The sequence below is a fragment of the Elgaria multicarinata genome, chromosome 1 (assembly GCF_023053635.1).
Source record: "Elgaria multicarinata webbii isolate HBS135686 ecotype San Diego chromosome 1, rElgMul1.1.pri, whole genome shotgun sequence".
Taxonomy (NCBI): domain Eukaryota; kingdom Metazoa; phylum Chordata; class Lepidosauria; order Squamata; family Anguidae; genus Elgaria; species Elgaria multicarinata.
This window is the reverse complement of record NC_086171.1, coordinates 106386343-106414154: the sequence shown is the minus strand read 5'-3', so window position 1 is coordinate 106414154 and position 27812 is coordinate 106386343. Positions and strand designations below refer to the sequence as shown.

Sequence of the window (27812 nt, the reverse complement as noted above, 5' to 3'; positions counted from 1 at the left end):
CTATATACACCAGTTGCTGGGGAACATGGGTGGGAGGGTGCTGCTGCACCATGTCCTGCTTGTGGGTCCCTGGTCGACAGCTGGTTTGCCACTGTGTAGACAGAGTGCTGATTAGATGGACCCTTGGTCTAATCCAGCATGGCTCTTCTTATGTCCTTCTGGTTGTTGTTTTTAATGAATTCTTCATATTAACTAAACACATTGGTTTCTCTTTTTGATAAACAGATGGAAGGAAGACTGTTGACCCTTTGGGACATGCACATCCTTGTGAAAAACACCAGCTTTTATCTATTTAGCACCTTTTCATTTGCACCTTCATCTTCCAAAACAGTTGAAACACTAACATGTGAATAGCTTTACTGTTAATTCAAACTGTTGATGTCACCTTAGCTATTAACATATTTGCATTATACTAGAAATATATTTTCAGCTAAAATAATCACTGCCATCAGAAGGTCTCAGAATTCTACAGAAAAGAAACAGCTGCAGAGAAGGCCCTTCAGTTAAATCAGGGGTGTTGAACCTCTTTTAGCTCAAGGGCTGGATTCCATTTTGGAGAAGCTCTCAGGCTGCATTCTGCTGGTGGGCGGGGCCAAAGAAAAAAAGGGGTGGGGTCAGAATACCAAAACTGCCAGCATATTGTAGCTTAAAGTTCTTAATGACAGTAACTAAGCCTTAAGTGAGGCATTGCAACCTTTTAGAATGGGGAAAAACTTAACAAAAACCAAGAAACCACCAAACAATCAGTCAGTGGAGGAAATGGGCCAGGGCCAGAGGAAGGCGATGGAGCCACCTGGGGAACTCCAGAGTGCTGGATCAGAAAATGCAGAGGACACCTCTGAGCTGAACAACGCTGTGCGATTTGGCTCGATTGAGACTGTCAAGCAGCTGTTGGAAAAAGGTGTTGATATCAATTCAAAGGTGGAGGGGGGTTGGACAGCACTCCACAGTGCCGTTAAGGCAAACAAGGAAGAGATGGTTCACCTCCTGCTGGGCAAAGGAGCTGATCCATATGCTAGGAAGGTTAATGGTGCGACTCCTTTTATTATAGCAGGGATAACAGGCAATGTGGAGCTTTTGGACCTCTTTCTTAAGAAAGGGTCAGAAATTGATGAGTATGATATCAATGGCTTCACAGCTTTTATGGAGGCTGCTTTATATGGGAATGAGAAGGCCCTGAGGTTTTTGTATAAGAAAGGGGCAGATGTAAATTTGGGCAGAGTAGTTGATGAGGGGAGAAGGGCCCTGAATAAAGGAGGTGCAACAGCCCTGATGGATGCTGCCAAGCATGGCCGTGTCACTGTTGTCAATGCCCTAGTCACAGAAATGAAGGCTGACGTGAGCATCTGTGACAATCAAGGGAGGAATGCATTAGTCCATGCTCTCTCAGTGATTGAAGAGAAAGACAGGGACCAAGGGAAAGAGGAAGTTGCACTTTTCCTCTTAAAACATAAGACTGACGCGAACAACAGAGATGAAAATGGGAAAACTACTCTCATACTGGCTGTTGAAAGGGAAAGCCAAGATCTGGTGAAAGCTATTTTGAAAACAGATGAAGTTGACATAGATGACGCTGACAAAAACAGCAGAACAGCACTAATGGTAGCGGTGGAGAAGAAAAACTATGAAATAGCAAAGATATTGTGTGAAAAAGGAGCAAGAACAGACATTGGAGACCTCATTAAGATTGCCAGTGTAACTTACAACAATGAAAAAATGTTAGAACTTCTTCGTAAATATCGTGCACCACCCCGCCCAAGCCAGCCAGCAATACAGATGGCGTTTTCTAGCAGACGCTGGAGATCCCAGCTCCAGGACCTCCATGAAATGTATCGTCCTATGATTGGAAAACTCAAGTTATTCATGTATCAAGATTTCAGGATACAGAGAACTTCCAATGGAGGAGGAGTCTACCTTGGAATTTATGATGGAAAAGAGGTCGCTGTAAAGATATTCCACACTAATGCAGAAAATGCAGAGCGAGAGAAAGCCTGCCTTGAGGAATGCCGAACTAGCCACCATCTGATGAAGTTTTATGGGTGGGAAGAACGGAAGGCCTGTCTCTACTTGTGCCTCGCTCTGTGTGAGAAGAACCTTGAGGAATATTTTGGGATGGCAGAGGACGCAGCCATGGAGAGCAAAGACATGCTTGAAAGAATATTTCTAGCAGTGAAGGAACTTCATGGATTTGGATTTGGCCATCAGGATCTGCACCCAAGTAACATTTTGATAGGTTTGTCTTCTCTCCTATTTCATAACCTGTTCAACTGAGGCCCAGGTCCAGAACCCGATTACTCCTGCTTAGTCCTCATGAGCTGAATAGGTCCACTACAGATTAAATGTGGGACGTGGGGGAGGAGTTTTCAAGGTTATGAAGTAGCTGGTGTCAACGAAGCTCTGTCAATGCCATGGCCTAGCTCTGGAATGAGGAAATGACATGATGACCAGGTTCACACATTCACGGAGAGAAAATACATGGGAGTGGCTTACTTTACCTTCCCATGTGTGCTGGTCATGAACCACCTAATTAGAGTAATTATCCTCCCCAGGAGTGGATTGTCATGACGTTCGAACCCGGCAAGGGTGGGTGGCTTAAGTGATTTACAAACCATCCTGAACCCCATGACTTGTTTTAGGGTTTCAGAGTGCTTGGTTCTATGGTTTCAGGGTAATTCCAGCCACCTAATCTTTGGACATCACAATGACCCGCACCCAGTGTGGACAGTTATGTTAATTAGGTGGCTCATGACCGGCACACTCAGAGAAGGAAAAATAAGCCATCATGGGTTATTTTCCCTCAGTGATCATGGGAACTCACCCAATTGCTCCCCAACTCTGCTCCCCCATCGCCAGCAGTGGTCTAATGGGGCCAAGGATGCAGCACCTACACTTTTTTTTATTGGCAGGGATGCTGATATCATCTGTCACCCCCCTCAGAATTGCCTGTTCCTTTTAAGATTAGCTGCAATTGTCACAGTAGCTTGGATACAATGCAAAGTATTTTGCAGTGGATTTGTTTTCAATGGGCAATGAAGACCCCCATTAGAGTGACAAAAATCCTGCTCCTGATGGAGTTAAAATTGCTAGAACTGCTTTGTTGATATGGATCAAGGGCCTGCCTGAATCCTTGGCCTCTCCTTGTGGGCGTGGCTATGGAACTGTCATGATGAGCACCTGCACTTCCAAATTTACCACTACACCACTTCCTGCCAGTAGGAGCTTATTTGGCTCCATGGTTTTCTGTGCAGCTTGGGACAATGAAGTCCTCCACAGCTACTTCACCTGATAAAAGAAACCTCTCCAGAAAAAGACTCAGTGTAGTTCCACCCTAAGTGTTTGCCGTTTGGGAGATAGACTTAAGGGCTGGAGCCCCCAAAGAATCAGAATGCATTAGAGACAAAGGTGTTATTAAAAAAAAGCAAAATGTCTGCTTTTGCCAAATGGTGAAAAAGGCCATTACCACCAAGATTCTAGAAATATAGACTGGCCTCATATGTAAAAGACAAGGCTGTTCCATGTTATTTTTTTAGTTCTTTTATCTTGATAGATGTTACTGGCAAAGTTTTCCTGGCAGATTTTGATAAGAGCACGGAGTTAGTTGACGATAATGATGAGAAAGATCTTATAATCAAAGAAGACCTGAAGGTATGTTTCTTTTAATCTGCATAATAGAAATAATAATAATTTCTCCTTTTGCAGACATTTTTATTGCTGGTTTATACTCCTTATGTATTGACTTTGGCATTTTGATCCTCTTATGGGCAATTGGTTAAGTATCAGGAAGCAGAGGGTAGAAATAAATTGTCAGTTTTCATAACTGAGGGAAGTAAGTGGTAGAATCCACCAAGATCTCTATGCTGTTCGACTGAGACATAAATCATCTGAGGCCAAGGTGAACAGTGAGGCAGCCGAGTTTGTAAATGAGTCCAGCTTATGCAGGTAGGTGAAATCCCAGAAAAGATGGAATTTACCCAGATTGATGGTTGGATCAGGGCTGGATTAAGGCCATCTGATGCCCTAAGCACAGCCCAATAATGGTGTCCCCTTGGCTCTTCCATCGCTTAGCCAACAAGACAGTAAGACTCAATAAGTGCTGAAGGTGAAATAAAACATTAAAAACTCCGTTTTCTTCAAGGCCATCCCCCATGCCAGAACACACAACTATATTAAATATAAACAGTTTTTTTTATTATATTGATTGAACACTAAATAGCAGCAAGCAATATAAGCCAATTACTTACTTATAACTGGAACAACAGGGGAAAAATACAAATTTTCATCACTGTTTTATGCATTTTTAATAAAACTATTATAAGGGGGAAATGCAAATGCAAAAATTTATTGAAATCGGTTTTTAATCTGGAATTCCTTAAAATTAGATGGCTACAGTTATGGTACGGGTACTCTGTGGTGACCCCTTCCTTTGGTTACAGGTTGCAATAAACAAGGCATCATTTGGCAGTTCTTTGGCATGGGCAAGACCACTAATTGGGTTTCTCAGGCTGTTATGACCAGCCTTTCGACTGAACCAAGCTTGGAATATTAGCTCATTTGGGTCTCGAGATAAGACACCTGCGTTTCTCTCATGAGCTCACTGTGGTTGTACTTTTGACTCATCTTTCTCATAACAAAGAAATGTTGCTGACTGGTACAGACTGAAATAACAGTTTGCTAGCTTAAAGGCCGAAAAGCCATTCACCCAGAAGCCTTTGCAAGGCAGCCATGGTTTTGCAAGCCACCATGCCATACAGCGCCCCAGCTAGACAGTTGAAGAAACCCGTTTAGCTTAAAATACAGAGCGGGAGGAGCAGCGGAGGTGAAGATCACCTCTGCTGTTCTTCCTGCTGTGCTGTAAACCTCCAAGTTCAGAGGCGTACAGCCATCTCAATAGAATTGTGTCCTTAGAAAGTAAACTCCCCCCCCCTAATGCTACCCATCTGATTTCTCCCTCATCTGTTATCCCTAATCTCAATTTTTTTTACTGATTTGGAACCTGAGGTTTGACTATATACTTTTGACCTCCCAAGGAACCTTCTCCTGCATTCCAAACTGCTCTTTCCCGCTGTGCAATTTGACACAAGAGAGGTAACGGGAAACCAAGCTGAACTTGCTCAGCAGTGACTGGGCAGATTTACTGTCAATTACCAGTAAACTCCCAGTTCTTGGAGTTCCCGTTACTCAACATGTAGAGTGGAGCACAGAGGTGGTAGAAACAACAAGTAAAGAGGAATGCTTCAGGCCGGCACTCTATCCAGGGCAGTTGGACACTTCTTCACACATGCATAGAAAAAACAGACAGCATTTAAGCATGGAGAACGAATGCATAAATCTAGTCTATCTGCTCATTCTGACTGAAGCTCAAGAGGGCAATAACCATTTGTTCTGTCATGCAGGCCCTTGAAAGGCTGGTTGTATATGTTGCAATGAGGGGTACAGCCCGCTTTGAAGACTTACCCACAGAGTGTCCAATAAATGTAGATAATCATATAGAAATAGAAGACCTCAGAGCAAGTCTGAGTAACCTTGATGAAAAGATCCCAGTCAGTGAACAACTTGGACACTTGATATACCATCCTTATTTTTGGAGCAAGCAGGCGTAAGTATCAAATCAATACAGAAGGCCTTATGGAAATGTGTACCAGATTTCCAGCCTTAATCTGTCACTAAACCCTCCTTAAACCAATTACTTTATTATGACTTTGGACCAGTTCACATATGCATATATATCACTTGATCCTTCCAACATTTCATGGTCCTTAGTTGACAATATTGATTATTAGACATCAAATGCAGTTAATACCCAAAACTGCCAGATGGCAAAAGCTCACTCTGAATATTGGGTATCAAATACAATACTTGACACACAATATCAAATATTGTATTTGATACAATATTTGATATTGAAGATCCAGAAGGGAAGATTTACTGGGGGTGGGTGGGGAGCCATTTAAATGTATTTTTTTTAGGTCACAGAGATCCCACCATAAAACCCAGAGCTGGAATACCTGTAGCCTTCCAAAGGTTTTGGACTCCAACCATACTAGCCAGAGGTGATTGACGATGGAAGTCTTGGTTCAACAATATCTGAAGGGCCACAGGTCCCCTCTCTAAATATCTCATTTTGACACACCTTTTAAGCTTTCTCCACAATCATGGGGGAGAGCAGCTGGCTTTCATAAAGAATGGAAATGGATTCTCAAAATAATTACACAATGCTACAAAGCATCACCAACTTGTCTCCCATTTGACAGGAAGTACAGATTCTTAAGAGATGTTGGGAATGAGAGCGATATTAAGACACGCGGCACTAAGCACCAGAACGATAACAGTGACATTCTGAAGACTTTGAATCGTGAAGATGATCCTTTCAAGGATTGGACTGAAAAGGTAAGCTATTGGGTGGGCCTAATGGAGATCTGGCCTCAGCAACAGTTATCCGCCAGGGCCAAGTCCCCTGGCAAGGCCCATGCTGATACCCTCTTTAAAAATCATCATCCCAGACTTGTGGTCTGAGCTGGGCCTAGACACCGTTTTTATTCAGTGAAGCATTATTCTAGGGCATTGTGGGAAATGAAAATAGTGACTAGGGCATTGCTGTTGCTTACTGCCACCAGTGATGGAGGAGGGAGGCTATCTGAGTACCCTCTGTGTAGGGCCCCCTCAGACCTGGAGCCAATATACCCGGTCACTACATTCAACATCTCAGGTCCTCCTCCGGGTGCCTCCTCCGAGAGGGGCTCGGAGTGTGGCAACGAGGGACAGGGCCTTTTCGGTGGTGGCCCCCAGACTATGGAACAATCTCCCTGACGAGGCTCACCTGGCACCAATGCTGCTATCTTTCCAGCACCAGGTTAAGACTTTCCTCTTTGCCCAGGCATATGGTGGCACATCTTAAACTCCCACATGTTTAGTTTTTTTTAACGGCTTTTAATGCTTTATGTGTGTATGTTCTGTGTTTTAGAATTTAAAATTTTGCATACTCGTTTTTATCTTAATTTTAGAACTTCTGTAAACCACCCAGAGAGCCCTGGCTATGGGGGCGGTATATAAGTGTAATAAATAAATAAATAAACCCTGGCATGATGTGCTAGCAAAGCTTTCTTGCAGCCTTCATTTTACAGTTTGAATTAGGGCTGATTCACACAACCATTTTGTAGTCTATTTTTTGAACGGGAATTGGGGGGGGAGGAACCACACCTGGTTCATCATTTGTTTGGAGGGAGAACTACACATTAAACTGAGTACACAAACTATAATCTGTGTAGGGAGGTGGACCTCAGGGGAGAGTCAATATGTGGCATGTGAGTTGTGTGAATGACATTGTGTTTCAGCAGGTCTTTGGAGGTGCTGCCTTGTTGGCTATACGAGCTGGCATGGCTATTTGTATCTATTTTATTTATTTATTTATTTATTTATTTATTACATTTTATACCGCCCAATAGCTGAAGCTCTCGGGGCGGTTCGCATCCTGAACCTGCCAGACAACTATTTCTGTTTCCCGCTGCTGCATTGTTTTTATGAGGATTTTGTTTATATGTGAAATTTATCATTTCTACAAAGTTTTTAAATACTCTGAAGTGTTTGGCAGGATGCAAATGTTAAAACTTAGCAAAACAAAAACTTGCCTGCACACACTGTTTCCTTCTCACAATTCCTCCTTTCCCCCATCCTTTTCTCCTCCCCAGTTAGGTTTATGTCCTATCTTAGAGTCCAGCTGAGGGCAAAAGGAGGGAGAAAACTCCCTGAGGGAAGGGGTTCTTGGGCGTGGGGGGCAGGAAGAAGAAAATGGGGGGTTCTCCTATGGCTCCGCTTTCAGTATTGGTCCATTAATTGCATTCGATTACATAGACTCTACCTACTGAGCATGTCCTTTACCTGGTTGAGGAACAAGAATCATTGCAGCAAGTATTAGTTTTCTAGAAAATTACTTGAAAGTTAACCTGGCAACAGGAGAGACTGAAAACACTCTCCATGGCCCGGTTTGCATGATCTCTGTGGCCATGCCGCCTAGGTTCAGATGACAAGACAAGGAGGTCACCCAAAGGGTGCCTGGCATGCACCAACACACACTGTGGCTGTGTGTGCTGGTACATGCCAGGCACCATTTGGGTGACCTGCTTGTCATGTCATCTGAACCTAGGCGGCATGGCTTGTTAGAGGGGCAATCAACCCTCAAATAACCCATGGCCTGTTGTTCAGGGCCCATGTAACTGACAAAATTGTGACATCACGGTTTACCTTCTCCAGCCCCAGTCAATCAGTTTGTAGCTTATGCCATTGGGTTCTCACTCTCCTTTTGGATCACTCTGCTGTCACCTGTCAGGCCTCCAAATCCTGTCAGACGTTTAAGATGAGCAAGACGAGGGGGCGGAGCTTGGCAGCCATGGAGGCGGCGAGTTTCTTCTGAGGCTCTAACCGGCTTTGCCGGGAAAAGCAATTATCTCCTTTTTAATGGGCATAAATCTTTGAGCAAATGATGGAAAAGGACTATGAATGCTGCCGGTGTTGGAAAAAGCTGAAAAGATGAGGTGAGACAGAACGGAATGTTTTTAATAAGCTTCGGTTGGAAAACGAAACTAAACTAAACTGGCCTGCCTGCTGCTGTGACGCAGTTTGTGCAGAGAGAGTTTGTTTTTGTTAGATGCCGACCTGATTTATAGCAATTCTCACCTCTTATCTTCTATCTCAAAGTGGAAAAGACTGAAATACTGGCTTTATAAAGTGGAAGCTGTTTGTTGTAGTTATCGTTGGCTGGCGAGAAGCGGGGGTGCGCGGTGGTGGAGGAAAAGCAGCATTCGGTGAGGGGGCGAAGTGAGACATTGATAGACTGTGTATGATTAGTTCTGGTCCCCTCTAGTGAATGCTGTTGTGAATCTGATATATCCCCCCCCCTTGGGAAGAAGGAAGAGTGTTTAACACACAGAAGATAAGCAAGTAAAAACTGCCAAGAAAGTGAGCTGGACTCTAAGATTTATGCCCTGTCCAGAAGTGTCCTATGTCTAACATTAAAAGGAGAATTAGGAAGGAGTGGAAAAGGTTAAATACACAAAAAAAGAAACCATCTAATCATAACCTCTCCTACCTGGAAAATACAGTCCCTGAAGCAGAACAGGAGGACGAAGATACAGGCCCAGTTTTCTTAGACACAGTACCAAAAAAAGAAAAAAACATGGCTGAAGGGGGAGAAGCAATTGGCAGTCAGCCACCCTCTTTAGTGGAAATTAAAGCTGCAATAGCGGAGAATAACACGGTTATTTTTAAAAAAATGGATCAGCAAATGGATGTTTTTAGACAACAAATGCGTGTCCTGGCTGATAAGACAGCTGATAACTCAAAAAAGATCAAAGATTTGGAGGCAAAAGCTGATTTGAACCAGAAGAAGCAAGAGGCTTTTGAAAAATCAACAAATATTCAATTTAAAGATTATGAATTAAGACTGATAGCCTTGGAGGATCAATCTCGTCGATCATCTATTCGAATAAAACAGCTGAAGCAGATACAAGGAGAAGATCTAAGAGAAATCATTCTGAATTGGTTCAAGGAGCTGATGCCTGACTTACCAATAGATGGATCGGATTTAGATCGAGTTCACCGTGTGGGGGGGGGCAAAACTACAAAGGGACTAGAGACATTTTGGTGAAATTTGGTAATTACTACAAAAAAGAGCAAGTTATGAAAGAATTGAGATCTATGGCCCAGTTGCAGTACAAAGGCAAAGCAGTGCAAATTTATAATGACCTCTCTCAACACACACTAAATTGGAGACGCAGTATTAAACCAATAACTGAAACACTAATGAAGAACAAAATCACTTATTCGTGGGGTTATCCTGTTTTTCTAAGATTTACATATGGGAGGGGGGAACACAGAGTAACCTCACTGGATCAAGGTAAAGAGTTGCTGAAGAGGCTGGGTCTGTATGGGGAAGCAAGTGGGACTGGAGTGGGTGGGGGGGGGAATGAGGCTGGGACATCTGGGGAGTAATAGAACTGTTAATTATGTTTGGAGATAATTGCAGATAGAAATGCTAAACATAGAAACTTTGCCGGCCAGGCGCAGCACTGCCTCCCCCCCTCCCTTTAAAGTAGATGGCTGGAGTACTAGACTCACGGGGATGTGGGGGGGGGATTAGAGTGGGGGGGGGTGGGGAGGGGGGAAGGTAGGAGGGAAGGGGTTGGGGTAAGAGGGTGGGGGTTTGTTGTATGGAGTTTGTGTTTTTATGTAAGTAAATTTGAGTTGCAGAGCACAAGGGATCGGAAGAGACTTCAAAAGGGTGAATATGGATAAAAAGATAAAAGTATCAGCACTCAATGTTAAAAGTTTGGGGGCAGTCGTGAAAAGGAGGAGAATAGAACAAATATTTAATAAAGAAGGATCGGATATTATAATGGTCCAAGAAACACACCAAGGCTCCGAGAATTCGAATATGATAAAATTAAAGTGGTTAGCCTATTATGAAAAGTCATTAGGGACATCAAAAAAAAATGGAGTGGCCACTTTGATCTCAAAAAAAAGTGGGTTTATATTAGAAGAAACAAAAAAGGATGATAATGGCAGATATCTTATGTTAAAAGGTAAAATTGAAGGAAAGGTATATACGCTAATTAATGTGTATGCCCCAAATGAGAGACATAGAGAGTTTTTTATAAAGTTATTTAAAGAAATAGAAGAATTCAAGGAGGGGTATGTCATATTAGCTGGGGACTTTAATATGGTTATGGATAATAGATGGGACAGGTCAAATCCCACCAAAGTTGAAAAGAGGAATAATATAACTATATTGAATAAACTAGTAAAAGAAAATGATTATTCAGATTCGTGGCGTTTACTCAATGGGATTAAGCCTGGATTCTCATACTTTTCCCCAGTTCATCATACATACTCCAGGATAGATTATATATTTGTCTCAAAAGACTTTGCAACGAAGATTTGTAAAATGGAAATGGGGGTAATAAAAGTAACTGATCATGCCTTGTTAAGTTTAGAATTTATAGTCAAGAAGAATTATAAAGAGGCATATAGATGGAAGTTGAATACAAAAATATTGAAATATAATAAAGTGGTAGAGAAAATTCAGAAGGAATTGTCGGAGTCATGGGAAATTAATGAAAAGGGAGGAACAGCTGGGTCAGTCGTTTGGGACACCATGAAGGCTGTAGTAAGAGGAATCTGTATTAGAGAGATGTGTAGCTTAAAAAGACAACAACGTGCAGAGCAGGGAAAGTTAGAGATAGAAATTAGAAATTTGGAGGAAGAATATTGGCGAGGTAAAGATAAATATAAATTAGTAGAAATACAAGCTAAGAAGAAACAATTAGAAAATTTAAATATAGAGGAGGTTCAAAAGAATTTAATTTACATGAAAAGGGAATATTTCGAAAACAGTAATAAGAATTCTAGGTTGCTTGCCAGACTCACACAAAAAGAAAAAGGGAGGAATGGGATAGAAGTATTGAAGGATAATCGAGGGAATTATTGTCATATAATGAAAGATAAAATAAAAAAATTTCAGGAATTTTATCAGGAACTATATAAGGGTAAAGAAACTCAACAAGAAAAGGTGGAGGAGTATATTGGAAGGTTTATAAAGAACGGAATAAAACCAGAATATAAAGAGTTAATGGAGAAGGTAATAACTCAAAGAGAAGTTGAAGATGTCATTGATAATTTAAAAGTTGGTAAATCACCGGGAGCAGATGATTTAGGACCAGAATATTATAAGGTCTTCAAAGAATTTTTAGTTCCAAAGCTACTGGAACTTTATAATAGGATATTATTAGGAGAGAAGATACCTGAATCATGGGAACACTCATTGATAATTCTGATCCCAAAACCAGATAAAGACCTGACTAGTCCTGATTCTTATAGACCTATCTCGTTAATAAATCAGGATGCCAAAATTTTCTCATCTATTATGGCTAAACGGTTAAATAAATTTATATCAGAATATATAGGAGAAGATCAATGTGGGTTTGTGGCAGGAAGGCAGATGCATAATCTAGTGGGAAGAGTTTTAAATGTAATAAATGTAATAAAAAAATCAAATATCAAGGCAGGAATTATGGCATTGGATAGTTTTAAGGCTTTTGATTGTGTGAGCTGGCAGGCATTAAAGATCATTGTAGATAAATTGGGATTTGGAAATAAATTTAAAAACATAATAGAACAGTTATATTCCCAAAATACAGCTGTAGTGGTGGTAAATGATGGACTCACTGAAAAGATACGACTAGCCAGAGGAACAAGACAAGGATGTCCGCTCTCGCCGGTCCTGTTTGTAATGGTTATGGAAGTATTGGCGAAGGCACTAAGGGAGGATGAAGAGTTAAAAGGAATTGGAGAGGTAAGGGAAATAAAGTTAAACATGTTTGCAGATGATACTTTATTGACCATTAAGAACCCAATAAGAAAATTAGAAAGAATTAAATATCAGTTGAGGGAATTTGAAGAAATTACAGGGTTAAGAATAAATTGGTCTAAATCAGAGATGATGTTGTTTAATTATACTAAGAAGGAAGAAAAGGATTGGGAACATAAGGGAATAGAAATGAAAGTTAAGGAGGAGATTAAATATTTGGGAATTAAAATTACAAAAAATTTAGAGAATCTTGAAAAGGAAAATTTAACGAGGTTAAAGAAAGAGGTATTAGAGAAACTGGAGAAATATAAAAGATTAAATTTATCTTGGTTTGGAAGAATAGCCTTAATAAAAATGAAGATATTAGCTAAAATTAATTTTGTGTTTAGGATGTTACCAATAAAAATATCAGAAACTGAGATAAAAAGTTGGCAAAATATTATTAATAAATATTGTAACGGAGAAAAGAGAGCAAGAGTGAATAAAAATAATTGGTATCTAAGCCAAAAAAAGGGTGGATTGGGTCTCCCAAATATAAAATTATACTACGTAGCAAATAGATTAAGACATATTGTAGAAGCAATTATAGGAGTAGGAGATTTATATTGGATGGAAGAAAAAATTATAAGTAATGTAGAGATGAGCTTGGACAATGTCTTTTTTAAAGATGGAGGGAGAAAGTGGGTTGGAAGTATAGATAATCCACTCCTGAGGACTCAATGGGAAATTTGGAGTAAATTTAAAGGGAAGCTGCTTCCGAGCAACTCTCCCTTAGCACCGATAATAATGTTAAAGAATTTCCCAGAGGATCTGAAGGGTAGATTATGTAAAATATTAAAAGAGAAAAGCAAAATGAAACTAAAGGATTGGTTAAGAGATATAAAAACAAGAGAGGATATGGAAAAATTGTTAAAGGAGAAAAAATTATCTTGGTTAGAATATGGGCAATTAGAACAATGGAATAAAAAGTGGATTAAAGATAATAGAGTTTGTAGAAAGATGACGAAGTTTGAAGAGTTAATAGTAAATAAGGAAAAAGGAAAAGGAGGTAGTATAGTTTTAAAAGGGTTAATGAGTGAAATATATAAAATATTGTTAGAAAAGGAGTTTAGAGAGAACTCAGAGAAAATGGTATGGGAGTCAGATTTGAAGGTACAAATAGGGCGACAGAGATGGGAGGGACTATGGAAACAAAGAGTGTTGAGAAGTTTATCAGTGAGAATAAAGGAGAACTATTTAAAAATTTTATGGAGGTGGTACCTAACCCCGATTAGATTGAATAAGATAAATGATCAGCATTCAGCAAATTGTTGGAGAGGTTGTGGGGAAAAAGGAACGTATTTACATATGTGGTGGCAATGCATATATGTACAAAGATTATGGAAGATGGTGTTTTCAGAAATTGAAGAAATAGTGGGAATGAAAATAGAACAAACACCAAAGATTGCATTGCTGTCACTATTTGAAGATATAAAGTGTGGAAAAGAAACTATAGAGCGGATATCGAGTTTGCTGGTTGCAGCACGATTGATGGTAGCTAGGAACTGGAAGATTCAAGGGGAATATTCTATTGAAGAATGGTACAAAGAAGTATGGGATATAGCCATTAATGATAAACTGACATGTAATATTAAGTGGAGAAAAGGCGTAACTAAAATAAATGAGTTTGAAGGAATCTGGAAACAGTTCCTAATATTTGTGTTTACTAAGGGAAGTGGGAAACCGCCAGCAGAAGAAACTATCAGATTTTGGATTCAGGAATAGATCCCGAGGTGGGGGGTGCACTTTTATGTTAAGAATGATTATGTTGTAGTATGATAATGTATAGGTAATACTTATTCAACATATATGTACTCAACATTTATTCAATATGTATGTAACAGTTGTTTGATGTTTCTTTTTTTATTATTTTTATTATTGTAATGTTGTATGTTTATATAGTGTAGAAAACAAATAAAAATTATTTTTTTAAAAAAAAAAGATGAGCAAGACGAAGTCTGAGCGAGACCATCACTGAAAATACGGTAGGAAGCTAGTTCAAAATGTGAATTTCTGGTGTTTGAAAACCTTAAAATGTCAGAGGAGGGACATTTTGAAAGAAACGTGCAAGTATTCCATTTATCATTACTTTGTGACACAGGAGAGACATATAAAATTCTGATAAATTTTAAAAATTCCTGCAGAAAGATTTCCCCCTCCCCAAAGCCACAAACATAACTGCTAGTATAGTTTGTCAAATGCTTTCTCAGCATCCAGTAAAATAACACAGCTAAATCCATTCTTTTATTATTCAAAGTGATCAGATTTACTACAGGCCTTAAATTATTTGCACTTTGTGTTTGGTGAATAAATCCCACTTGATCAGGATGCACAAGGTATGCTTCACATGCTGAAGTTTATTAGCAAGAATTGCTGTTAATATTTTAGCGTCCACATTGATGAATGAAATTGGCCTCTAATTGCACTGTTAGTATTATCTTTACCAGGTTTAGGAATGACAAAAATATAGTGATGCTGGTAAAGTTCAAAATAAAGACAAAAAAATTTAAAAGTAAAAAAATCCAACTGCGTCTTATGCCATTCTATAGGAAAACCACCTGGTTCTGGGGCTTTTCTATTCCTCATGGAGCAATTCCATGACCCCTAGACATTTTCTGAGGAGCTATAGAATATTGGGGATTTGCTGTATTAGCAGACTTTAAATGTTTTCAAATTTACAAGACAGGAAAAAATGGAAATATTTTCATTGATTATTGAAACTAAAGTATAAATGTTACTACCATTCTACCCATATGCATCTTATGGCCTCGTGCTTGAGGATTTCTAGGCGATATATAGAATTTCCTTGTGAAGAGTTGTTTTCCAGACCCAAACCAACTGCAGTGATTTGAATCTCTTTCAGATACACAAAGATGTTCTGGACTGTATGGTTGACCCTTTTAGTGACAGGGACAAGAAAAAGAAAAATAGAGCCAAAAAAATTTATGAAAACTGTGTGACAGATTTACTGAAGCTAATCAGGCATGTCGGTGAGCACTTCAAAGAGAAGGATGAACAGTAAGTAGTAGTTGATTCTTTTGGTTCCATAGCTGCCCTGTCAATTAAACTACATTAATTTCTAACTCACATTTTAATGTTCTTGGAAATCTTATTTTTTAAGATTACCAGTATTAAACTGTTCTATAGGTGGTATCATCAGTAAAAGAAGTACTCCCTTCTTTAAAGTAGCTCATCTAGTATTACAGTCGCAAGAGCAGGGTATATTTATGTATATTTAAATAAGACTGAAGGCAGAAGGACTTATAGAACGGCCCAGTTTGCATGATCACACCCTGTTAACCACCCTGTGTGTGCTGATTACAAGCTGGCTGGTTTCCATATTTACCCTCGCTGGGTGCTGGGCTGCAGTGATCGTGCGAACCAGTCCTGGTGTATCAGATATAGGATTGTGATCTACCATCAGTCAGTTCAACTGGGGTTTTGTTTCCCAGTGATAGTTCTAGCAATGGATTCTCTGTCCAGTGCTGGTAAATATTTCTCTAATCAAGGAAAGAATGGTTTCCCAGAAAGAGTTTCAAAACTGAGGATGGGGAAAAGCTGGGAGAGATTGATCCTAAATATGATATGTCACATAAAAAAAAGAAAGCATGTAATATAGGTTAAGCTGAGAGATTGTGACTTCCCAAGACTACCCAGTAAATTTCATGGCAGAGACAAACGTAAACTTCCAACCACCGCACCATATTGTGGACTGGTCCACTGTGGTACTCCCTGTGCACAAGACTGGATAACTTCCCTACAAGATCATGCTTGGACAAAACTTTCCAACATGCTAGCAATATGTATATTTCATAAAGCAATCTGGATATATCTAGGCAAGATGTTGTGAGCATGAAATTAAAAACTGAGGGTTGGACTACATGTTTTACAAGCCCATGTTACAGCTAATGCAGGACTGCCATTGAAAATGCTAGACTGCCTTTAGTTCTCCCTCCTTTCCTGTAACATCTAATACAACCCAGTGTGTCATTTGATGTCACTGCAATATGAGTTCCCTTTCACACACCATTGGCTGGCAAAAATGCATCATATCACAAGGAGAGATGTACAGGGAAGAGCCAGACACAGCAGTAGCTCCATGTCTTCCATAATGTCTACTTCTGTCCTGAGACATGTCACGTTGGGAACAAGAAACGCAGATCAAGAGATCTGTTTATGCAACAGTTTATATAAGGAAGGAATCTGTGGGTAAACTAGAACAGAAAGCAAAGCATATCTTTTGCTGATAATTGCCCTGCCTTGAAATCTGACATCGGAAGAATTGACCATAAACATAAATAACAGATCTTAGGAAATGGGTATTTAGCAATTACGTTGACATGAGTACATAATTAGTTGTGTGTCCTAGCTGTTTTTTTTCCCTTTTTTTTAATGAAGAGCTACCTAGCACTCACACATTTGTAATTTTAAAATCCATATTTACCTCCATTTCAGGTTGAAAGACATAATCAAAGAGCCTGCAGACTATTTTCTGGATCTCTTTCCAAATTTAACAATTTATGTCTACCGGAGTTTGTATAATATACAATATGATAAACATTTCCCAGATGCTCAGAACCCTTCTCACTTGTAATGGAGATCAGCAGCAGTGGAATTCCTGCAGGTGGCATATCTGTCTTTCTTTAGTTTTTCTCCATTATATGAAGATCCAAAATGGAGTAAAGAAATATAGTTTCAGCACCTCAATATAAAGAGACAACAAGAAAACCTTCATCTCATAGAAACAACTTTTTTTATTAACTATGCTTTTGCCATTTTGGATCTGCAAGTTTGGTGGGAGGTGGCCATTGATTGCTTGGAATTGAGGCCTTTTCTCACTTACCAGCCACAAATCAAGTGATTTTTTTTTAAAGATGTAACCTCCGAATTCTATGCTGTAGCTGTGGAGAGAGGAAACACTTTCTATTACACTCAGCAGTGGCTTGTCCTTGAATCACTTAAATATTGAAAGAGGAACTGCAAAGTACAGCAGCTCTCCTAACCTTTCTTGCTAAAAATGTAGCTACTTCAAATCTTCGTGCAGTTTTATACTCTAAAAGCTTTAACAAAGCTGCAACAATACAATTGGCATCAACTGGGTCCAGTGCAATTTAGAGGGGACGTTCCGTAGTTTCTTTATGATATGGCTGCACTGAGAGTTGCAACTAATAGAGTTGTTGCCAGCACCATGTCACAGGAATACGTGAACAGAGCAAAAGGGGCCTCCTTCCTGCCACAAATTTGCTCCCTAAAAGGACTACTTCCTTCCTTCAGGCCAAAATACAGACTGGTCTAGAGCCTGTTCTCCGGAAATAGGGTGATGGTGAGAGACATTGCAATCAGACTGGTATAAATCGGTTGACTTGGCAACCTCAGAGGGCAAATTAATAGCTCACAAAGTCAATTAAGAAGTGGTTACGGCAGGGTAATTGCCAATAAATCTGTCAAAGGGTGCTTCCAGATGAGGCTTTTGTTGTGCAATCATTCTGCCTCATTCACAGAATTTTATAGCGGGTGCGGATGTCATCCTATCCTCCTTGTAAGTCTCCTGCGTTTCCCCGCCGCTTCCTCCATCTTTTTTCTTACCAGAAAAAAAAAACTATTAAGGAGGAAAATACAAAATAACTGCACAATGCCCTTTGTTGTTAACACTCAGGCTCCTTTATCTGGAAGCATCCAAAGTGGTTCCTGATCCATGAAAGCTTACATAATTTCTTAGTGGTGCAAAAAGTGTGCCCCCGTCACCAGCCCTGTCTGGTGGCTACCAGCATCTGGCACTGCCGAAAAAAGTGGGGAGAGGAAAAAACAGTCTAGGAACAGGCTCTATGGTTCAACCTCCTTCCTGGGATGCTCTATGGCAGGAACCATAGAGCCATAGGTGTGCACAAGGGGTGTACTGGGTGTGCCCAGGCACACCCTAATGTCTCAAGCAATAAGCCCCGAATTGAGGGGGGGCATTGGGTAGGGATCCAGAGGGGGATCCAGATGCAGTGGGAACAGTCCTCCAGCTGCCCTCTGGTGCTTTGCTGCCCCCCTCCCTGGATGGCACCCCATTTCTCCCAGCAGCAAGAGTGAAAAGGAATTGCTCTGCTGGGAACTTCACTGCCAGGAGCCACATTTCAAAGAGGCCAGGAGGAGGGCCCCTGGAGGCTACTATCGCCTTGTAAGCCCCTTCTCCGACCAGTGTCACCACAAAAGCCCACCAAAGTCACACCTGCAACGTCCCTCCCTGGTCAGGCAAGCTGAATGCGGAGTCGGGCATCAGTGTCTACAGTGTTTAATAAATAAATGAATAAAAATAATGTCCTTAATGATGTGAGTATTCAGTAAATGTTCGCCTTTAAAAAAAATAAAAAAATAAAATTCCCTGGGTGCACACCCTAATGAAATGTGCTGCACATGCCTATGCACGGAGCTCGTTTGAGAGCATTTTTCCTTTTTTAGCAATTGTGTTAGGGGTAGGGTCTTGATGCTGTTGCTGCAAGGCCAAGTTCTGCTGGGTGTGAGAGGAGGATGTGTGCGTGAGTTGTATTTGTGGCCTCCAACACTCCAGTGCAGCCCTCGGGACCAAAGAAGTTGTGCACGCCTGCTTTAAGGTGCCACCAGACACTTGTTTCTGCCAAGGAATTTTATTGCTCATGCTGCTGCCTGCCTCAGACTTATATAACTGCTCTTATGCTGGAAGCTAGCTGTCAGATTTGAAGTGCCTTCTTAGAGGAGCATTCTCCGTCTTAAGCTTTTGATCCGTGACCCCAACAGTTCTTGAGAGATTGTTTCTGCTATGAATTGTTGCCTTTGCCTTTGCCTTATAAGAATACGATCTGCTATACTTTCAAGTGATAAAGCCCCCAAATTACAAAAAAATTAACTGTATTTTTGTCTTAGCAGCAGCCTCAAAGATTAAACACAAGTTGTTTCAAGGAAGTGACACACTGGAGTTGTCAAAATATCTCTCATAGATATGGCTGTTTTGTATTGGTTGAAGTTTGGGGTTATTGTTTTGGGGGAAAATGTTTGTATTCTCGGATGTTTTATCTTTATAATTTTGATTGACTTGGTTGACTTTGTACTGTTTTATATTGCAATCTGACGCTACACAATAAAGCTGATGAGGATTTATTTACTCAAGCTGGCCAAGTAGTTAACTCAATGGTGCGTCCAGACAACCCTTTTATGGTGCAATTCATGGAATGAATACACATGAACGCCAATTTCAACTGGGAAGGAGGATGGGTTGCTGAGTGCCCAATCACAGAGGTTTCTACCTTTCTCTAGCACTGCAGCCAGTTTTAACAAGAGTAATTTCTTGTTTACATTTCCCCCTGGATTCTTATCTTTTATTAAAGTCCATGTTGAAGAGCCTCAACAGGGTTGGCAAATTTGTCGTCTGTCCGTCCGTCCCCCCACCCAATGTAGCATTGTTCTGGGGGAAATGTGGAAAATTAAATGGTGGTTAGACATAGCCATCCAGTGTTACTTGGAATGCCTGTGCAATTTTTTTTTAAAGGGGCCTCTGGAGCAGGCATCAGTAGTGGACTCTTCCACTGTCTGAACAAAGGAATATATAGGTCTGAACAAAGGAATTTCAAAGACAGATAATAATGCAAAATTGCTGAAGTCCAATTCCTCAAGAGATTCAACTCTATTTCTTGTCTTTTGAATAAGAAAAAATGTGTTGTTGTTTTTAAAAAAGAATGGCACTACATATGTTAATCAGATCACCATTATAGTGATGTCTGTGTTATCACCCAAAGTTTTGTAAATGGAACCATTAAGGTAATCATCACTGTCTGTACTTTTTGCATTTCAGTTTACCCCTGACAACATTGTTTATATTCCCATTCCAGTTCCCAGCATATGTATATAAATCTGCCAATCTGTGGTTAACACTTCATGCATCTGAGAAAGCTTGTGCCATCAAACACGTGTTAGTCTTTGAGATGTCGCAAGACACTTTCTTGTTTGCGATGAAACTGCTACCGCTCTGAAAAATGGTCTGGATGAAAGGATGAAAGAACACTATTTAAAGGAGACAGATAGTTTATTCCTCAGGGGTTATTATTTTCCAGCAGCACTTGTTTTGGGCCAACTTTCTGGATCTTTACGCTCAATCACATTATAAACAATTAGTTATTTTTAAAAATCTGCTTTGATAACATAGCCATTGTTATGCAATCATTATTGTAAAGAGGTACAAAAAGGAACAAATGTCCTTAAAATACACAACCCAATTTGCAATCCAGTCTTAATTATACTGAAAGGTGGGCCTTTGAACCTTGCTGGGACTCTTACACATACAGGCCCTGAAAACAATTTGGCCCTTTCATCGGAATCGTAATTTTGTCATGCTGGGAAGGGTTCTTCCCCCACCCACCCCTGCCTTTGCTTCCATGTGCTTAGGAGCATGTATGGCAGGGATCAAAAAACATCGCAGGAGAGAGGAGATGCTTTTATCTCCTGGTACAAATAACCTCTCCCATCTCATTTGGTAGAGCCCTTTGACGTGCTGCCCTCATATCAAAGAACCCCAATCCTGACCTGCAGCAGAGTTTTGTCATCCAGTGAGAAAGGAGTGGCGTAATCCTTTCCATTGTGCCCAAAAAAGGAACAGCATGAGGCTAGCTATGACACTTTCTTCCCAGTGTCTGTAATTGATGCCCTGCGCACAAAAAAATAAAAATGATTGTTAACACACTGCATCCCTCTCTGAACAGTATTCCACACTGACATATGCAACTCTGCATCCCTCTCTGAACAGTATTAGCTATGCAACTGGATCAGCAGTAAGAGACTGAGGCATGTGTATAAGCCATAATGGCTATATAAGTATGCACGACTGTATCCTTGACACAAACAAATGAATTTTGCAACCGACAAAAAACCGATTATGGCATCTAGAGAATACAAATCTTTTTTTCTTAAAAGTGGGTACAATCCTCAATTCAGCCAAATACAAGCAATTACATCTCATTGATTTAATGTTGGACTAGGACTGGGAAGACCCAAGTTCAAATCACCTCTCAGCCATGAAGACTACATTGTGACCCTGGGACAGTCACTCCCTCAGCCTCAGAGCTGTTGTGAGGATAAGGTGTGTGTGTGTGTGTGTGTGTGTGTGTGTGTGTGTGTGTGTGTGTGTGTGACCATGTATACTGCCCTGAGGTCATTAGAGAAAAGGTGGTATAACAATATTACACACACCTATGCACACATATATATTTCAGTACGCAACATCAGCAGAAGTGATGCCTTGCTTGATCACCACTCTACACAAAATGGAGACCAACTTCAACTTCTTCACCCTTTGGTGCCTCAGCATTTCCTGACTGTAATGACATCTGCTGCCCCACCTGCTGGTTGAAGAAACTGGCCATCCTTGATCTAAGGTGAACAGTCAAGCCCATGTATTTCTTCAGCAGTTGTGAGGATAAAGAGGGGAGAACCCTGAGGTTATTGGAGGAAAAGTCACACACACACACACACACACACACACACACACACACACACACACAGTGCAGAACATCATCAGAAGAAATGTCTTGCTTCACTGCACAATATGAGGACCAACTTCAACTTCTTCACCCTTTGGTGCCTCAGTGTTTCCTGGCTGTAATGACATCTGTGCCCCACCTGCAGGTTGAAGAAATTGGCCATCCCTGATCTAAGATGAACAGACAAGCCCACGTATAAAGTGAACAAATTTGCAGAGTGGGCATCTATATGATATGTTTAAACCAGTTTTGACTGTCATGGCATCCTTTAAATATCCTAAAATTGTAGGTTTTTGAGGCTCCCAAGGATCCTTTGCAAGATGTTTCTAACCCCTTCACAGATCTAGAGTTTCTAAGGTTCCATCCCTGGCAGGAAACCAGGTCAATTTAAAAAAAGCTCGAAGCTGGTTTACATGGGTAGTGTTGACATGCTGTGAGATTGCTTTACTTAATTTGCAGAGTAGACTCAAAGTGAAGTAAAGGTTATTTATTTCATTATATTGAGGGATTGCCTCGATTCTTTTACTTTGCTTGGGTAAGCATCCTGTGTCACCAGGGGCCTGGATTTGCTTGTACATTTTGTACACATTTGTTGGGAAGTATGAGACTGCTCAGTTCTCAGGGCCTCTCAGATCAAGTTTAGATGGAGGCATGAGATTTCAAGAACACCTACCGTTTCTGGGATGTACAGATGACAGATGAGGACTTCCTAAAATGGCCTATACTTCCTAAAGAAGCTGAGGAGGAAAAAAGAGACAACATCACATCTGAGGCCTCCTTCAGACCAGGCAGTTGACAATATAACCTATACATTAATTTCTTCTTTGTCTCTAACAAAGAAAGGTGCTATCTAGGCAGTCGCCAGGCACTTTAGCTGCTGATATTTTGTCTCCAGAATCCCTTGCTGATCAGTTTACTCATTGATGGGGAGAGGAGGGGTGGAAGCAAGCTGAGTTCATCCAGTCCCAGTGTCAGGATCAGGTCCCTTGGCTGGAACTTTCTAGTCTTATTTGCGTCAATGCAGCCTTCCCCAAACTAATGCCCTCCTAATGTGTTGGACTGCAAATCCTATCATTCCCAGTCAGCATGGCCAATAGCCATACTGGCTGGGAGAGAGAGAACTTGCAGTCCAACACATCTGGAGGGTATCCAATGCACCAGGAGGCCACTAGGTAGAGGAAGCCTGCTTTCGTGTGTCAGACCTACCTATTGCTTGCTGACCAGTTCCAATCTGATTGGATGCTGGGAGAATTTCTCCAGTCCCTGGGAAATCCAAGCCAGTTTTGCCTCAGAAGTCCCAGCCTCCCTAGCAATGGGGCTGGTGTAGCTTCCCAGTTTACCCCGGATTATCTGGAACTCCATTCTTGCCAGCCTGCCTACCTTCCTTCTTTCAATGGCCTGGTTGCCCAACTTGGATTGAGAGACCGATTCAAACCAGCATGCCCCTGGCACCTAGCAATATCTAGAACTGCTACCCAGCCAATTCTGGATCAAGCTGGTAGAAACATGTCCTGAAAGTTCTGCCCTTTTATTCCCCAAGACTTGCAGCGTGGCTACAGTATTTCTCATAAAGATGGAATACATGCGAAGATGGCCACGTGACTGATTTTGGAAAAGGCAGGAGGGTCCTCAGGCCTTTGCTGGGGCATTCAAACAACCAGGATCAGCCCAGCTCTTAGGTCACTGTATCCCTGCAGCATTATAACTCACATTTCTCTCCAGGTAATTCCTCCACTTCTTCTTTAGGCTGAGGCAGCAGTAGCTGGATTCCTCTGAGAACAGTATACCTGATGATTGGATGATCTTCTGTTTAAAAATAGAAAAGAGAAAGACAAAGCAAAAGATAAGGCAGGAGGCTTCCCAATCTCACCATTCACCCTTCTCTCTGAAGCATTATATCTGGACACCCCAAGAATCATAGAATCATAGAATAGTAGAGTTGGAAGGGGCCTACAAGGCCATCGAGAGAATATAGACCAAGCATCATGGTATGGTCTTATAGAGCAAGCATATTGCTAAACAAGAAACTGTTCTGAAATACTTTCAGATTTGAAGATGCCTAGAATTGTGTGGTAATAATGCAGAACAGGTTAGAAATGCATAGAGGCCAAACGTTTTAAATTATCAATGTTTTCCAAAGTCTTGATTCAATAACTCTTCTGTATTATGAAGCACTTGTCTCCCTATGCTTTCATGAGCATGAAAATACGATACTGTTATGTACTCATTTAAAAATGCATGTCAGATGATATCTGTAATAATTTCTCTGATAATACCTTATCTCTCTTTTTTGATGGGCTTACTAGTATAATGGATTGTGGGAATGCTGTTTACTTAATTTATTTCAGAAGAATATTCAGCAAAGTCCCCCATGATATTTTGGTTAGGAAGGTAGATAAATAAACAGATAGACATAACCAGATATAGACTAGGGAATGATCCTTTTGAAATACTATGAGGATATTTACAAGTTCTCAGAAGGTAGAATAGAATCTTTGTTGTAAACTTGTTAACAGCAGCAAATGTTGGTAAAGTATTGAAATTAAATATTGTTCCACTGTGTAAGGAATGGTGTTTAAGGGTTTGTTGCAGGAAAAGAGAAGTGAATTGCCACCATTGCATCATGAGCTCAGACATAACAACAATTAGGCTAAAGTAATTGTATTTTGCACCCATGAGGAACCTCTGGCCCATGTCTCTATCTGGCCTAAAAACCTCCCCAATCCAGCCTGCAAGAAGCTCCTGGCTTGGGATGACCCCCTTCCTGTGACCCCCCCCCCCCTCCCTCACCTCTGATTGTGGCATGCCAAGGATGCAGATTGGGACTTTTACATTCTTCACCAATCTTCACCACCAGGGCACTCTAATGAGGATGGAAAGGCCCCACCTTCTCCGCTGGTCTACATGGATCAACTGAGGATGTGTGTGTCTGGGGTGTGTGTGTAGGATATATGCGAAAGACTTAATGAATGCACAGACAGCAGCTGCAATAAACAGACCGTTAAGATTTAGAGTAAAGGTAAAAAAGAAAATAATAAGCAGATTTATTCTAAGTAATATATATATATACATCGTCATCTCAGACACTGAAAATTGGATGAGCAAAAAACAAACCTCATTCCAAACTGAGGAGGTAAGAGGTAAGAATCAGGGGAGTGAAGGCAGAGCAGATTGGAAAGATATAGGAGTGGAAGAAAGGGCAGAATCAATTAAGCCAATAAAGACATATTAAAGGAAGGTTAATCAGATTAACCCTTTCCAGACAAACAACAAGCATCGTTGCCCATTTCCAACAGTGTGTATGTGTAAGAGAGAGGGGGCGGGGAGAGAGAGAGAGAGAGAGAGAGAGAGAGAGAGAGAGAAAATGGGCGGGAATGTGTGTGTCTGTGTGAATGGGTTTGCGTGGAAATGGGGGGAGGATCCTAGCAGAGACTCCACCCACTTTGAATAGCAGCCCTCACCTGCTGCTGTATGCGGTCCTTGACAGCCAAGCCTGGAGCCAGATCAGCCCCTGGGCCAAAATGATTCCCCACCGCTGATATATTGGAACCCAAATTATGGAGTTACACAGCTTCAACAGCAAAGTGTTCCAAGATACTATGAATATTGTTATAATGTAATATAAAACCTAATATAAAATGTCAAGAGATGCAATTTATTCTGTATTATTATGATGTGTAGCTGTATAGACCTATCCACACAGCCTGGTCTCATGCATATCTCATAACATTCAGCAGATACAAGAGAGAACATGGGAGGCGCACATTCTGCTTACCTCCACTGAAGCAGCTGAGCTTCCTAGTTGGCTTTGCAGAAGGAGGAGATGGAGAAATTACTGGTTTATCTGACTTAACTTTTTTGAAGCCCTTCATTACTTTCCAATGGCAAAATCTACAAGGAAAACATTGAGACAGACCCCATTTCTTGACGCAATCAAGCCTAGCAAAGGGATGGGAAAACCAGTGATTTTCAGGCTTATTAAAATTCTTTGAAAAACATTTCAAACCTCATTTTGGCTTGCTCCTGTTTTTGTTTTCAACCTGCTTTCAGATCATTCAAACAGGGAAAAGTGTGTATTTTAAACTAGAACATGCATCTTTCTGTTCATATTCTTCAAAAGTGCACATTCCCCCCATTGACCAAAGCCTGAAAATATGTATTATTATTTTAAAAAATGTGCATTTCAAAGTAGAAATTCCAAAAAAAATTACACATTTTCTGAGCACGATCACAAATTTGGGAATTTGTAAACATTTCTTTTAAAAAGTATTCCTGCTCATTATTGCATTAGAGATTGTGAATGGGACTTGTTTGCACCAGTGTCAAACAGAAACAAAATTCATATACATCTTTAGTCTGGACAGAACACGGTTACTGATTGGGATAGTCCCAAAGACTGATGGAGACGAATCCAGGCTGCCATAGCTGGCTGATGGACTGTATTTGCCTTGGGCTTTCTCCGCTGTGGCACCCCGGTTGTGGAACGAGCTCCCCAGAGAGGTCCGCCTGGCGCCTACACTGTACTGCTTTCGTCGCCAGCTGAAGACCTTTTTATTCACTCAGTATTTTAACACTTAATTTTAATTTAAATTTAAATTTTACTGTTTTAACTCTGAATTTTAATCTTATATCAACTTTGCTGTGTGGTTTTATCCTGGTTGCGCTTTTTATACTGTATTTCGTAATTGTGTTTTAACCTGTTGGTTGTTTTACTGTGGTTTTAATTTTTGTGAACCGCCCAGAGAGCTTCGGCTATTGGGCGGTATAAAAATGTAATAAATAAATAAATAAATTGGTGGGTCACAATCTCATGTGCCTGAACTGGAGTCAGAGATCACAACAAATTGTAAAAACGCTTTACACCACTTATTTATTTATTTGGCATGTGGCATTTCCTCCAGCTGAGTGACAGCTCATTTTGCTACCATAGATTAATTTATCATATGAATTAAGAATTCGCCAAAAGGGCATGACAAGCTTAGCAACTGATAATTACACCGAATATTTTAACACTCTTCCTTCTTTCTGTTTGCACTACCATCAGGATTTGATTCTGACAACATGCTGCCTAGATTGCAAAGACAATTTTGAGCCAGATTCATCGAATCTGTTTATAATCCTTATTCAGACACATGGATTTCATCCATAACCATGCGCGCACACACACACAGACAAACCCCCCCCCCCCACTAATCCAAGGGAGAGAGACACTTACTTCTTCCAGAAGAATAACAAAACTGGGAAGATGGAGACAATTGCACCATGATAAAGAGTCCTGTTCAGCACACCTTCAGCAATTAAATTCCGGATTTGAATACATTGTGCATCTGTGAGGTTAACCTGAACGCAGAAGAGAGATCATATCAGAAAATGGATGGCAAATACACCAATCCTCAGTTGGACAGAAATAAAGTAAAACATTACATGGGACAACTGATGTGCTTGGCCTCCAACCTCTGAGGTCCTGCCCTCCAACTAATGGCTGAACAGAATGCTAGAGCCTGCACGTGGGCCTGTCTTTTGTGTTTTTAAATTCAGTTGTACAATGCCTGGGGGGGCATACCCTAAAACAGGGGTAAGCAACCTTGTTGGGCCGTGGGCACATTTGGCAATTTGAGAAACTGTCCTGGGCACCACTGCAAAACGGCTGCCATGGTAGGCGTGGCAAAGGACAAGTAACCTGCCCAAAATGCTTGAGTACAAGGCAGATGCACTAATCAACTCCTTTAAAGCCACTGTTTTCAGCACTCACAGAAACCAATTTCACAGCAACCCCACCAGCCAATAAGAAAAAAAGTTAATTAAAAGAAAAGCGGGAGAAGTGTCTGCAGGTGCATTGGTGCCCACGGACACCATCTTGCCTACTCATGCTTTAGAAAGTGACATATAACTCGTTTAAACAAATTAATCTAGAGTGGACACAG

At 40.7% G+C, this 27812-nt stretch overlaps 2 protein-coding genes across 4 annotated transcripts in view; one reads left to right on the top strand and one right to left on the bottom strand.

Annotated features, from left to right (window-relative positions):
• The first annotated feature begins 571 nt into the window (after nt 1-571).
• RNASEL (ribonuclease L) lies at nt 572-19520 on the top strand. 3 transcript variants are annotated; one of them, XM_063134530.1, is made up of 6 exons: nt 572-2233; nt 3548-3645; nt 5394-5596; nt 6252-6387; nt 15261-15415; nt 16853-19520. In XM_063134530.1, exons 1-6 carry the CDS (start codon nt 703-705, stop codon nt 16989-16991), a joined length of 2262 nt encoding a protein of 753 aa, XP_062990600.1. In that variant the 5' UTR covers nt 572-702; the 3' UTR covers nt 16992-19520. The 3 variants fall into 3 exon arrangements, with proteins under 3 accessions (XP_062990600.1, XP_062990608.1, XP_062990615.1); XM_063134538.1 differs by lacking the exon at nt 16853-19520 and adding an exon at nt 14340-14382 and having other exon boundaries at nt 574-2233; nt 15261-15319; XM_063134545.1 differs by lacking the exons at nt 15261-15415; nt 16853-19520 and adding an exon at nt 12189-12268 and having other exon boundaries at nt 574-2233.
• A 3037-nt stretch (nt 19521-22557) lies between these two features.
• Nucleotides 22558-27812, bottom strand: part of RGSL1 (regulator of G protein signaling like 1) — a 38943-nt gene continuing 33688 nt past the window's right edge. Inside the window, exons 18-21 of the mRNA XM_063130857.1 lie at nt 27104-27228; nt 25664-25779; nt 23599-23694; nt 22558-22625 (exon numbers count right to left, since the gene is read on the bottom strand). Of these exons, the coding sequence (XP_062986927.1) occupies nt 22558-22625; nt 23599-23694; nt 25664-25779; nt 27104-27228 (405 nt within the window). The remainder of the gene's footprint in view (nt 22626-23598; nt 23695-25663; nt 25780-27103; nt 27229-27812) is intronic.

Excerpts from the sequence above, each read along its gene's own strand:
- RNASEL (XM_063134530.1), top strand. The coding sequence starts at position 703 with ATGGGGAAAAACTTAACAAAAACCAAGAAACCACCAAACAATCAGTCA. Across the intron at positions 3,646-5,393 it reads TAATCAAAGAAGACCTGAAG|GCCCTTGAAAGGCTGGTTGT; the intron begins GTATGTTTCTTT and ends TCTGTCATGCAG. Across the intron at positions 5,597-6,251 it reads TATTTTTGGAGCAAGCAGGC|GAAGTACAGATTCTTAAGAG; the intron begins GTAAGTATCAAA and ends CCCATTTGACAG.